This window comes from Anopheles coluzzii, chromosome 2 (assembly GCF_943734685.1).
Source record: "Anopheles coluzzii chromosome 2, AcolN3, whole genome shotgun sequence".
Lineage (NCBI taxonomy): Eukaryota > Metazoa > Arthropoda > Insecta > Diptera > Culicidae > Anopheles > Anopheles coluzzii.
Window position 1 is genome coordinate 121,596,350 of NC_064670.1, and position 13,355 is coordinate 121,609,704.

Genomic DNA, 13,355 nt, shown 5'->3' on the forward strand with positions numbered 1-13,355 from the left:
CGTGTGTTCCGTGTGTTCCGAGAGGAGCCAACGGCAGGCAAGCGAGAGCAGCAGCGAGCGAGAAGACAACGCCAATCCACCCAGAACGCCAGACAGAATTCCAGGAAGGACAGATTTAGCTCTGGCCGCGGTGGCGGCAGTGGCGGCATCCGCTTTGGAGAGGCCACTTTATCACCGTCAGCAGCTTGCGTCGTCCCGTACCTCCAGTCTCTGGGTCCTTGCTGTGGGCCTTCGTCTTCCTGTCTGGCCCGATGATGCCTTGCTGCGTGCGTGTTCTGTGTCTCGGTGTCCTTACAGGGAAAAAGGGGCTCCCAAAACCCAACAGCAGGCTTGTGCAAAGGGTAATGTTTGAGACGGCCAAGAACTGCCTGCCTATGTTCACACCGGTTCTCTTTTGCCCTTGTCCTTCTGCAATTGTCGGGCGATGCTGTTTTGCTCTCTCACTCGCTTTCCTCTTCCAACTACCCACGAGCGACGAATGATCGCTAACGAGAAATACGGCGAGAAAACTGAACGAGGATCAAACATCGCGCGGCAGGTACAACACAACAAGATGATGATGATGATGATGCTGCACACACCACACGTTCAGCAGCAGCAGCAGCCTTTTCTCATTCTCTGTTTTCGTCCATTTGCCTCCCAAAAGATCTCCGCATCGCAGTGCAGTGTGTTCCGGCTGACGGCGGTTGGACGGTGTGAGCCGTCGAGCTCTCCTGTGTCCGTCCCACAAGGGCCCCTCCTTACCTTTCGCGTGGTGCGTTTTGTATTCCCACCGAATCAACACATTCAGCCGACGCACAACAACAAGACTGTAAATATGCCCAAGCATATCTTAGCTGAGCGGAGCGACCAGACCAGAGAGATGCAGCCAGCAGAAGGTGATGGCCGGAGGTGGTGGCGATGGTTTACACAGTGCATTCCAGAAAACCAGTTACCTGTGGTCCCCGGTGTGCTTTCGCCCTGAGCCAGAAGCGTTGGGCATGACCGGTCGATGGTTTTGCTTCTGGGAGTTCCCGAAACCCGGTGCGCGTCCTCGCCTCTCTTCCCGGGAGTGCCGGTTTAAGCACTCGAGCGCACTGAAACGTGCCCGAGCATAGTCTGGCTTTGAACAGATATGCGGTTACGGGAAAAGCTTTAGCGGTGGATGGGAAATTCCATTACAAATCAGGTCGCTTGGCAATGAATTATCATTTTCCACAATACCAAGTTACCACTACGAGTAGACTACTTTAGTAGCAAGAATTTTACTCCTAACAAGACAAGCAGCACAACAGAAGAACTCAAATAACTTGAAAACTTCAAAAGATCTTCAATGAGCTTACGACATTCACAAGACTCCACAACATCTTCCACCCAAAATACCCCTATATACCTGTGCCACGATCGGTTCACGATCGATCAGAGGACATTAATCTTCATCTCCTGGCGTGAGATAGAGGCGCACATCAAACGGCCAACCGGCCGCCGGCACCTTCGCCCGGCATCGCAGGAAAAAGCCCATTGTTGGGCAGGAAGCGGAGGGCGATAAAGAATAAGCCACCATCGTCCAATGCCACGAAGCGCACAACAAAACCCCACCAGGATCGGTAAAAGGAGCGAAAGAAGAAAAGCCAACAACACGCAGCATCCTCTTGACGCAACAGAGCACACCGGTCAAAATATCGATCAACCGATCAGGCAGTATTCGATCGAAAACGATCATAAAAACTTGAACCTTTAACCGGGCGGCGATTAAGGCACACCACCCTTGCATCCTTTCCTTCCAATCCGTCCCATTCCAGCTGTTGCAGGAGGGCGTGCTGTGATCGGTAATGGATCATCGGATCTCGATCGGTGGGGGGGGGGAGAACGTTTCTATAGCACAATATTGGGAACCATTCTGCTCTCTCTCATCTTCGCATCGTGGATCTGTCCGTTTTTCTTTTATGTTTCGTTCCTCCGCAAAGGCTTCAACAAGACGAGGCTTTAAGGGTGCTGCCCGTTTTCCTTGAGAGTTTCCCAGTGATCGATAAACGGCCCTTGGCCAGTTCCGAGAATTCTTCGCTCGCCCTGACCACCCGAACCGACAAATTCTTCAGCGGCTTTTCACTACTGCTGCCAGAGGTTGCCGCTGACGAATGACTCTGCGCTGATCATCGATCGATCGATCGTAAAATAAGCGATCGAGGAGAGTGAGGAGTAATTAACCGGTGGGTTCGCCCTTCGCTCGAGACGTTTATCAGCTGATGGGTCCGCTTGGTGGGAGTAGCATTTTGGAAAGTTTCTTCTTTTATGGTGTGGCACAAGAATGCTTTTTTTGGGAAAATGCCTTCAAGAAAGAAACATTCTTGCTGATAAGAATGTGTTTAACGATTCAAGGTAGAAGAATTCGATGTACCTTGTTCTTTAAATGCTTTCGAGAGACATGGCGATAAACATGCTTCGGTTTGCAATTAATGGCTCTATTAAACGTATTGGTCGAGTCAACTTTCTACAGGTTTTTTGAGTTCCCAAACCAAGTTTCAGCCAGCAGAACAGGAATGTGTACAACGTCACTTATAAGCCACAAGTTCTTACACGCACAGAAAATCGAGGTCTCCTAACGGACCCATCATCACATTCAGTCAATTCGGAATTGCCAACAACTACTCGGGGACGGCGTCTTTTGCGTCGATAAAAGCAAATGTAAAGGCACCCGATGCTCGCGATTGAGGTGACATTTCATGCGATGTGTATTAGTGTGTGTTTGTGGTACAGTTTTCTTTTTTGCAATTCAATTCCTGTGCGCATTCACTTCCTCGACATACACACCACCGTTGACCACCGCCGCCGAGACACGCTGCACTTTTCATTTTTCATCCATTCTTCCACCGAACGGGAGAAAGAGGCTCGGTGAAGGGATTCGATCGCGATTCGTACGCAGCAGACGACGCGCGCACAGCGCCGCATTCTCTGGCGTTCGGTGCACATGCACTTGGCGAAGTCGTTTCCAGTTAGGTCACACTGCTGCTGCCGCTTCCCTTTCTCTTCCTTTGGCACCCACCTTCCTTTCACACGATCGTTCCCTTCAACCAAGCACACGATCGTTGAGCGAAACGGGGTTTTTCGCTGCAAGTACAGTGTTGTGTTGGTTTTTTTTTAATGGTACTAGACGTTTTTTCCATCCCCATTATTCCCAGCAATCTATTTGAAAGCAGCAAGCGATCAAATCAATTGATAAATTGCAATCCGCAGCACAATTGCATGAATAAATAAATATTAACGATCAAAATACGCCGATCCGGTATTTCTAGCGGAAGAGAAAGGAAAACGTACTCAAACACACACACACTTAACCCTTCCTTTATTGGCTTAAGGGGGTTATATGGGGGAAGAAAAGATGAGCCAACATCGCTCATTGGGCTTGCCGTTTTGTTTACGGGATTTTGCATCCCAAGCAGCAATTCACACACCCCAATGCCACGAATGAGGCAAACATCATCACCTTCGAAAACCGTAACCAACCCCTCAGGGGCACCCACAATAAGCAAAAACAAATTGTTTACTGGTGAAAAACGATGAGATCACCAACCGACCCACAGCTCAACTCTCTCATTTGCTGGCCATGTGAGTTCGGGTTTTGAAACGTGATGATGTATTTAGCTGATGGCGCAGCAGGAACGTGCGTTTTGCGCTCGAATAATTTACTGCCTTTTCAGCGGCCAAGGCGCACAAAGTGAAACAAAGTGTGTGTTAAAAAAACAGCTCGTTTTCGTTTTGGTGAGCTGGCGCCTGCATGTATGCAATTAATGCGTAAAACTAAATTTAAAAAATCGCTCTCCAAAGCGGCACATGAAAAGCGAACTAAACACTTCGATAGAGCGAACAAAACACATTCATTGTGTAGGCCCAACCACGAGGAGCGGGGATGATGGGGGAGGATCACGCATTCTTCTCGACCTCAATCATTAAACAATTCTGCCGTGCACACTCTCTGTTAGTAAACAGCGGCGAACCTAACAAACACACTACCACAGTTACAGATACGGTCGATTGTCGTCGTCGCGGGGGTAAACAGAACCATCATCACGTCATATTTTGATTGCCTGGCGCAATTATCACATTCCTTCGTGTTGCTAGTGCTCCAAGCCATACACACACACACACACACACACACACACACAGACACACAAGAAACTCCAACCACCCGCCGGGGTGAGGGCAAAAGGGCCTTTTCCAAATGGTGCCCCGCGTGACGTTTGGGGGAAGGGAAAATTAAAAGAGAAGTGTAAAAACACAACCGATGGAATGTTCCGTCGAGCGATTGGTTGCATGTTGCTGTTCGGTTCAATATTGTGCGAACCAAAAAAAATCATCGTTTGTGAGAGTCTATATGGGCCCCACACAACCACTACCATACGTCAGAGCAAAACGGCAGGGGGGGGGGGGGCTCCGGTCGGTCGTCGTTTGTAACCATTCACACATTGGGGCCCCAGACCGCACGAACACCGACAATCAATGAAATGCGCCGTGTTGCGTGCGGATCGTCCCGTGCCCAACCTTTCGGCAACAACCCTGTGTCTCCCACTGCTTTGCCATCCGTTTCCTCCACCTTATTCGCGTTCATTATGGGGTACAACAGGGCAGAGCTCATACGTTCGTGCGCTACACATACACACGCAATGGGGAATTGGTAGAGAGCGCAGGCCAGATGACCTGGACAAACTCTCCACCACCGTCCCACGGACTGTTGCCCACTGCTGTTAACCTCTATTGCGTTTTGCAAATGACTTTCGACGGTCCAGAAGGTGCAATTTGTTGAGTTAAAGATAGCTAAAATGCAATTAACAAAAGTAAATAATTAAATAAATGTAGAACAGATGTAATTTTGCACTAAATGGACCTAAAAATGATAAAGAAATATAAATTCTGCAGAAACCAATCACTCAAAATGAATAAGTACATTAGTAAAATGAAACAACAGACGCGCCATCTGTTATGGAACAGCTGTACTAAACGTGTTTAGTACTGCTTCTTGGGAGTTAGAAGAGGATGGTGTTGTTGTTGAAGCTTAAATATAAGTCTTTAAGTATAATATAAAGCTAAGGAATTCCCGAAAACCCCAGAATCATTACTTCAGAAAGTATGAACGTAAGTGGGAAGATAGTCTCACAAAGATAGTAACACATCGATAGGCCGAAACAGTTCCCAGACAGACTCGCTTTGTGGGCCGAAAGGCAATGTCAGCGAGCGTGCGCGCCTCGCCTTAATGCCACACACCTACGAGAAGTCCCAGGCACAAAGCACAAAGTGCGCCTCGTTAGGGCAATCCCTTTTCGAGTAGTCATCTGTCTTCTCCAAAGCCTCTCGCAAACACACAAAGCCTTCACCAGCCAACAGATCCGAAGAGCTATGCTCCGGTTTTTGCTGCTGCTGCTGCTGCTGCTGCTGTCGCCTGTCGGCATAGCTCCAGATTTAAGAAAAGGGTTCACAACATGTAACGGGAGAACCCCCAAGGGGAGAAGAAACGACCAACGGATGTTTTTTTCCACCAACTCTTCTCGGGGCACCCACTTGGACCGTGGGTCGGGTAAAATGTTGAAGCCCGGAGACCACCGTAAAATGGTAATCGAACGCCAAACGAAAGGACCTGGATGCCTGGGTAGGAAGGCAGCAAAAGTCAATTTTCAAGGGAAATAATAACAGTCGGCAAAAGTAGAGAGAAAAACTCGGTGCGCCCTTTTACCGAGCAGGACCACACAGCGAAGACGAGCACCACAACAGCGACTTGTCCCCTGGAGGCAATTCCTATCCAACACAAGCGTGCATAAAGCATCTTCACCGATTCAGCTCGCTTTTGGTTGTAAAACAATAATTCCCAATTACATGAACGATCGCTAACATGTGTTAGTAAGACGTTTTATGGCTAACAATGAACATAAGTCAACATATTTCCATAATGTCTGTAACAAATGAGAAGCTATGTCCAAATAGGAATTATTCACGTAGTTTAATGCAAGTATAGGATATTTTGTTCAATACTAAACTTTATGTTCAACACCTTCAACTAAATCGTAAAGCTTTCTCTTCGACCATTCGACCAGCCCTTTTGACCTTTTATGCAATCGGTTTCGTGGTCGGGGAGGCACCAAAAAGGAAATCGTGTACAACCGCGAAACGCCCAACCCTTCCACACGCACACACACACACGCTCAAGGAGAGCAAGAGCCATACTCCCGTCCAAAAACCCATTAGACATTCCAACGGCCGGAGAACACAAGGAAGAAAGAAGCCAGCAAAAAGGCAACAAGCACAGAGCAGCAAGAAGCGGCGAAATAAAAACCCTCCCGCCAACATTGAAGAAAGAGCTCCGTGATCTCGTGCGGGCACGCGTGGGGAGAGCTGGGAAGGAGCGAGCGGCTGGCTTATGCTTCTCTTATGCTGGGCCCCGGGATGCTGGGGCCGCTCGAAATCGAGACCGTGAGAACGCTCGAATTCGTCTCGTTTGCAAAAGAAGTTCACCTCCCGCTCCAGTTCCTTTTCCAATCCCCCTTCTCCTCCAACCTGCCTTGCGCTGCAGTGTGGCGTTTCGTTTCGGCCAATGTTTTTGCCCCGTTTAACACATAAACCAAAGGCAGAGACTTGGGTGCATTTGGTGGGCTTCGCGGGCGCTCGATTTTAGCTGAAAGGGCTTACAGGGCAGAAAAACAGATCTCGATTGGATAATCAGAATGCTGCTGCCTGGGAGCTGGCTGGGGCTTGGAGGTTCGCGTGGTGGTATGAAAATAAAACACACACACAGGGAGATCCATCCTTCGCTCGGGTGATGGTAGAAATGCATAAAGCCCCATCTTCGTGTCCTTTCTGTACCCCGTCCCGTTGCGCCTACGGGTGTAACGTTTTTGCATTGGAATCGGCAAATACCTACACGTCGTCCTCTCTTTGGTATGGCCGTCTCCGGTCTCGCGTTGGTTCAGCGGGGGGTGTTTCGCTTGTCGCGGGTATGACTCAAATGTTGTTCTCCATGCGGCGTCAGGCTGGGCGGCTGGGTGATGTAAATTAACATTGAAGTAAGCCGCGATTGGTTGCCAGGGAGGCTGTTTATGGGCAATCAAGCCACGGCAGCATGTGTGTAGGTAGGTTGCCAGACGCAGCGGAGGTGTTGTTTTGGTTACTGATGATATTGTACACCTTCTGTGATGCCGTTCACGGGAGGGTATGGAAAGGAACAGTCTTCTCAATAATGTACCTAAAATTTGCTCAAAAATTAGCAGCCTTATCATGAAATGGAAATTGTTTTGAAAAAGCCAAGCTAAGACAATTTGCAGTAAAGTGCAAACCAACGTTCGATGAACCAAGAGGAGAAAGTCTAAAACTAAACAGTGGGAATCGAACTTTCTCCAATGTGACAAAAAGGGATCACGTTTCCAGCGCTAGTGCTGGGATGGGGCTCCCTTTTACAAGGCGGATGTTGCAATATCTCAAACATTTACTTATGATTTTACTCCCTGCTTTAATGTTCAACGACATGGAGCTTCAACAAAACAAAACCAAACGCAGCTCCCACCAAAAAACGCGATTAGAAATGTCTTCTCTCTCCAGGTGTGTGCCAACGGTGCTGTGGGGGATAAAAAACCGCCAGCCTGGCATTTTTTTACTACGCTTCACAAATTTTTACTATACTCGCAAAACCGGTTTTTTGTGCGAGGTTCGCTAGCTTTAATACCGTGCTGTATATACCTTGCATCAAACGACCTTAAACGGTACGTCATCGCAGCAGTTAAAAAAACCTACCACACACACTCGCAGACACACAGAAACACACACACACACTTCACGCAAAACTGGTATGCGAAGCGATCGAGTGTCTGTGTGGTCATGCGAGTTGCTCATGTATAATTCCAGGAAGTAGCCAACGCTGCGATCATCCTTGGTCGTGCTGTTCTGCAAATGCTCAACATAAAGCAGGCAAGCAGTAAACTATGGACGAGCAGGGTTTCAAATGATCCAATTTCTGATTTTCAGACCATATCATGCAAAAAAAAAAGACCAATTCGGGGCGGGGGCGATGACAGCATCAAAACCCACTCACTATTGTGGTTGCCACTCTGCTGCTGCGTGGCAGAGAGCCGTCAGAAGGGTGAGGGGGAAATGCATTCACTGGTATGTGTTATCTCTGCACGATCATATAACCATATCAGCAATTCTTGTCGAACAAAGACTTTTAACCACTACTCGACGAGTGGCTTGTAGCAGATGGGGAGGAACGAGTTGCTGTAGCCACGTATTATCAACTATTATCATCTTTAAAAAATGTTAGCACACAGCAGCTCGTAACGCCACCCGTGACTTTGCATAGTTTGCATAGACTTTCCCTTTTCCGAACTAAATTCACAAACCCTGCTCCCACTGGATACAAGAAAATGCACAGTTCAATGGAAAGCACTTACCGTCGGGACAGTGGTGTTCGAACAATCGATTCAAACCGCTTAATGGCACCAAGACTGCATCAAATCACAATTGGCTCCATTTTAATACAATTAGAAAAAGACTACACAATGTAGAGACGAACGAATTTGGCACGAATTTCACCAGCAGCTTGAACTTTGCACGCACGCACGTTGGACTCTGTTCCGAGCAGCTCGCATACCAATTGACAATTTGACGTTTCGTGGTGTGTGTCTATAGGCGCTAGTTCAGCGATCGAACAGCGATTGACGCGCGAAAAGGTAAATGACATCGCCTACAGGGAAACCGGTGTGTTTTATTTCAAACGTTTTCTCTTTCTACAATGGCAGTACAATCGTTTTCACTTTTATTTCTTATTCCACGACGTTTGTTTAAATCCGGACTTTGCGCCGTTATTATTCTGATGCCCTCGCTTGCCATAAACTTTCTTATTGCGGAACTTGGTAGGATTCAAACCGAACGCCCGCAAACGCTGATCGGCAGCGGATTCTTCCTTCTTTGGATGCCCAGAGCCAAATGTGTTCTTCTTTTGACCACCACCACCACCTCCTCCTCCTCCTCGGCCACCACTCTGATGGCCAAAACCATTCTGAGGTCCTTTTCGCTCAAACCGGGGCTTCTTCGAATTGTTCCACTGTCCATTTGGCTTGTTACTGCTCTCCTCCACGTCTTTCCATTTCCGTTTTTCCTGACGATTGTTGGCGTTTTGTTGCTTCTTTTGCTCTCCAACAGTTCCATTGCTTTGCGGCTTTTTAGGAGGCTTTTCTTCCGCTTTAACTTCTTTACTGCTGCTAGTAGTAATCGTTGTTTTTCCTTCTTGTGTTGACCCATCTTTATTGCCTTGTTTGTTCTTCTTTTTCTTTTTCTTCGCAGGAGTGGTTTCCTGCTGTTCGATGTTGGTTTCAGTGTCCTTTTCCTCCTTCGCCAAAGTGTTGCTTTCGTCCTCCAGCATCTTTTGCTTTTTCACTTTCTTTTTGGGCTTTTCTCCCTTATCTGAATGGTTTTTAGTATCATTTTTCTCTTTCGATTCGGGCGTAAGCGTTTGTTTCTTGCGCTGCTGGATTTCCTCATCTTCAGCTTCTTCTTCCTCCTCAGTTTTAAACAGACTGGGCAAAACTCTCCTCTTGGCCGCCTCACTGGCCGCTTTCTTCCGGTACAGCTGTATCTCATTCAGTTCCACATTCTTCGGACGCAGCTGAACCGTTTTCTTCACACTAGCCCACTTGTTCAGCTCGCTCGTGTTGGCCATCAAAATCTCCTCTATGCTCAGCCCGAAATCGTTCGGAACCGTTTCCACATACTTAAACCGGCACGGTATATCGCCGATCATGTCTTCGTAATCCAGCTTGTAGTACTCGTCGATGTACTCGCCGTACGTTTTCTCATCCTCCGGATCGAACAATGGCTTTTCCGCCTTCAAAACCTCCCGGAACTTGGACTGCCGGCGGCCCTTCTTCCTTCCCTTGGTAGATTCTAGCAACTCTTGCTGGTGCGCCTCTTTCGCATTTTGTACCTTCTCCTCGTAGTCACAATCCATCACGAAATCGTCATCCTCGCAGTGCGGTTCCGCGCCCTCCTCATCATCATCCTTCAAACGCTCTACGTCGTAATTTTCGATACCGAGCTCTTGGTCCAGGTCGGGAAATTCGGGCTTCTGATCGCCCTCATCCACCCCGTAGTACTCATCGTCAAACATCGCCTTCATGCGCCGATCGTGCTCGTCCGGATCAAACTCCGACTCGAGATCGTCCACATCCATGGCCAGCTTTTCCGTTGCCGCAATTTCCTTCAGCCGTTGAATTTTCTCCCGAATCTCCTTCAACTTGATCGCCTTCAGTTCCTCCAGCTCACGCCGCTGCTGCTCCTTTTCCTTCTCCTTGCGCTCCTTCAACTCCTGCCGCTGCTCCTTGCGCTTGTTGCGCTCTACGCGCACCGAATCCTCCACCGTGCGCGGGAACTGCTTGATGTAATCTGCATCCGGCTCTTCGAAGCGAAAGTTGTACTGCCGCTCGTAATCTTCCTGCTTGTCCAGCTCCTCCTCATCTTCCGATGTGGCCACTATTTCGTCGTACGTGGGCACTTCGCCGCTGCTCTGCACGAACCGCTTGTTGAGAATGTAGTCCTTCAGGAAGGCATCCTCTTTCGAAAGCTTTTCATTGTTCCAGAAGTGTTTCAACGGTTCCAGCACCTTCGCTTCCTCGCTTGGCGGTTTCTTGGCCTTCTTGTCCGCCAACCATTGTATGTAGTCCGATTGCTCTTTTTCCGTTTCGGCGGCAGTTTTCTTCCGTTCCTTTAGCAGCCCTCCAACCTTGCCTTTCTCCTCTTCATCCTCCTCGCTGTCGTCGTCACCAATTTTGCTGAGAGCTTGCTTAATTTCATCCTTAATTTTCTTCTCCTCTTCCACCATCGTCGGGGAGGCGGATCGTGCCAGTGGCTCGCCGAGATCTTCCTCATCCTCGAACACGCCACCCTTTTCGAGCATAACCTTTCGCTCGTAGTCCTTCAGGGTCATTGGCTTTTCCTTGTGGTGGCGCTTGATGAGAGCCACCTCCTCGACCGGTTTCACATTCTGGAAGAACGTCTGCTGCTCTTTGTACTTGTCCTTGTCCTTGCGCTTCAGGAAGGCAAGCGTTCGGAAGAACTCCTTATCAAACTCTGGATCCACAATCTCGTCGTCGGTCGTGTCGTCATCGCTAGAATCCGATGATCCTATTTCTTCCTGCAAGTTTTTCACTAAAACAAAAGAAAATCGTTTGCAAACTGTTGAACGACAAACGAGCGGTAGACAAGACAGAGCGCTTACGGTGTCCAAGTATTTCCTTCTTGCGAAACTCATCGTAATGCTTGGCGTAGCTTTTGTTGGTACGAAATTCCACATCTTCCTGTTCTTCCTGGTCCGATTCATTGAACAGTTTGATTTTATCGCCCATCCTGAAAAATGCTGCAAAATAAACGAGACGAAACAGAAAACGTGCGGTCGCAAACGTGTTTTATTTCTTGCGGTGTTGTTTTGGTTCTACACCTGTCATTACTGTCAAACAGCCGGCCAGTGTTGCCAGACAACCGAAGCGCATAGAAAAACACCCAACAGAATGTAAACAAAACCCGACATTCGTGAATTTTGCACAAAGTAGAAGGCACTTTTTGGTGAAACAGCTTCCGTGTGAGCAAATTTGCGACGAAACCATGGCAGAGGAAGCAGAAGCGACCGGCATTGACAACAATAGCGAGAAGGATTTGGCAACGAATGTGGAAAATCTCTCCCTGACGAACCAGAAGGTTGAAAAACAGGAATCAAAGAAAAGTATGTACCCAGGATTCCCTCCCCGTCATCCCACCTGAAGGGGGTGGTACTGATAAGTATTGTCCCGGTTTTCCCTCTTTTAGTTGATATTGTACTTCATGCCACCGGCAGTGCACCGATCTTGAAGCAGAAGAAATGGGCAGTGGACCAGGAAAAGCCCATCAGCGCTATTGTAAAGTTTATCCATAAGTATCTAAAGCTGGATGCGGAAGAACGATTGGTACGTTTTCCCCCCTTTACAAGTGTCTTGAAAACCATTGAATCATTCTTTTCACGGTTTTTTTCATCGCAGTTTCTCTATATAAACCAAACTTTCGCTCCTTCGCCGGATCAGATCATCAAAAATCTGTACGAATGTTACGGGACCAACGGAAAACTGATTCTCCACTACGCCAAAACCCAGGCATGGGGATAGAGCAGGGAGCCGCTGCTGTCGAACGTGATTTCGCCCCAAAGAAACGCTTCATTCCCCCCAACACACCGACCGTATTAGTTCGTAATTCATTTCTTGTAAGCTTATTCTGAGTGCAGGAATAAAAAACACGCCATAATTCGCTTCGCTGCCGAGCACCATTTACATCTATTCAGACGACATATTCTACATCGTTATGGGGGGAGGGGGGATAGGTCGTGTCGTTCCGGCGTCCCCTTTAATCGCCACGAAGCGCTTCCAGCTGCTCGGCGGCCTCCTTCGCCACCCGATGGTACTTGCCGATGGCCGGGCGGTAATAGTACGACTGGTAATCGTTGCGCTCCGCCATCTTCTCGCGCACCTCCTTCTCGAGCGCCCGGATCTGTGCCTTCTCGTTCTCCTCGTAGACGTGGTGCAGCATCTTCTCGTACTCCTGCTGCGGGTTGGGCAGAATGTACCGCGCGATGAAGCGCGTGATCGGATGCCGATGGTACTCCCAGTGCTTTGGCGTGTAGTCTTCCGGCGTTTCGGTCAGGGTGGCCGGGCCGACGAACACGTTCGCGTAGAACACAACCGCACCGACCGGGATCAGCCCGACCATGATGTAGTAGTGGAACAGATCCTTGAACTTGTGCCACTGGAAGCGGGAGGGCGTGATGGTAAAGTTCTTCGGTCCATGTCCGCCGGACATCGAGCGCGTACCGGTGAGGGCTAGAAGAAAAACAAAAGACGAACGGAACGTCGGGAAGCACATTCATTTGTTTTGAAGTTGCATAACACACAATCGGTGAGGAAGGTACTTTTCTAGCAGGTTTTGCAGGTGAAATAATAAGCCCACTCCTTATCACACTACAAAGAGTGCTTACTTACCATTTTTGCTTGCCTGCAACAGTGCCGGATTGCTTAGTAAAGCACCCAGGCGGGCCGAAAATTGGCCGGAACGAGCCAGCGAGCTGAAAATTGCCATCTTGTTTGGTATGTTTTCGATTGGCAGAGTTTGACAGCTGACCAAGGTTGCTTGAGGCGGGGTGTAAATTTTCGTCAAATGACTTGACGAAAGATAAAAAAAGGTTTGGTTTAGTTTTTGAATGTTTCTGCATTTGTTTTACACTTTTATTTTAAATATTTTACATCACAAAAGCAGGCCATTTAAATGTAGTTGCTTGAGGATAGGGTTTTATTGTTACATGACTTGAAAATGTTATGGAATGA

At 48.3% G+C, this 13,355-nt stretch overlaps 3 protein-coding genes across 3 annotated transcripts; 1 reads left to right on the top strand and 2 right to left on the bottom strand.

Annotated features, from left to right (window-relative positions):
- Positions 1–8,702: 8,702 nt before the first annotated feature.
- Positions 8,703–11,447, bottom strand: LOC120950573 (protein KRI1 homolog). The gene is made up of 2 exons (XM_040368710.2): positions 11,231–11,447; positions 8,703–11,160 (listed from the first exon to the last, which is right to left on the bottom strand). Exons 1-2 carry the CDS (start codon positions 11,355–11,357, stop codon positions 8,774–8,776), a joined length of 2,514 nt encoding a protein of 837 aa, XP_040224644.2. The 5' UTR covers positions 11,358–11,447; the 3' UTR covers positions 8,703–8,773.
- Positions 11,448–11,518: 71 nt separating this feature from the next.
- LOC120950584 (autophagy protein 12-like) lies at positions 11,519–12,308 on the top strand. The gene is made up of 3 exons (XM_040368727.2): positions 11,519–11,731; positions 11,815–11,951; positions 12,024–12,308. Exons 1-3 carry the CDS (start codon positions 11,614–11,616, stop codon positions 12,144–12,146), a joined length of 378 nt encoding a protein of 125 aa, XP_040224661.1. The 5' UTR covers positions 11,519–11,613; the 3' UTR covers positions 12,147–12,308.
- LOC120950582 (NADH dehydrogenase [ubiquinone] 1 beta subcomplex subunit 5, mitochondrial) lies at positions 12,283–13,153 on the bottom strand. Its single transcript, XM_040368725.2, has 2 exons — positions 13,014–13,153; positions 12,283–12,854 (listed from the first exon to the last, which is right to left on the bottom strand). Exons 1-2 carry the CDS (start codon positions 13,108–13,110, stop codon positions 12,382–12,384), a joined length of 570 nt encoding a protein of 189 aa, XP_040224659.1. The 5' UTR covers positions 13,111–13,153; the 3' UTR covers positions 12,283–12,381.
- Between the last annotated feature and the right edge of the window lie 202 nt (positions 13,154–13,355).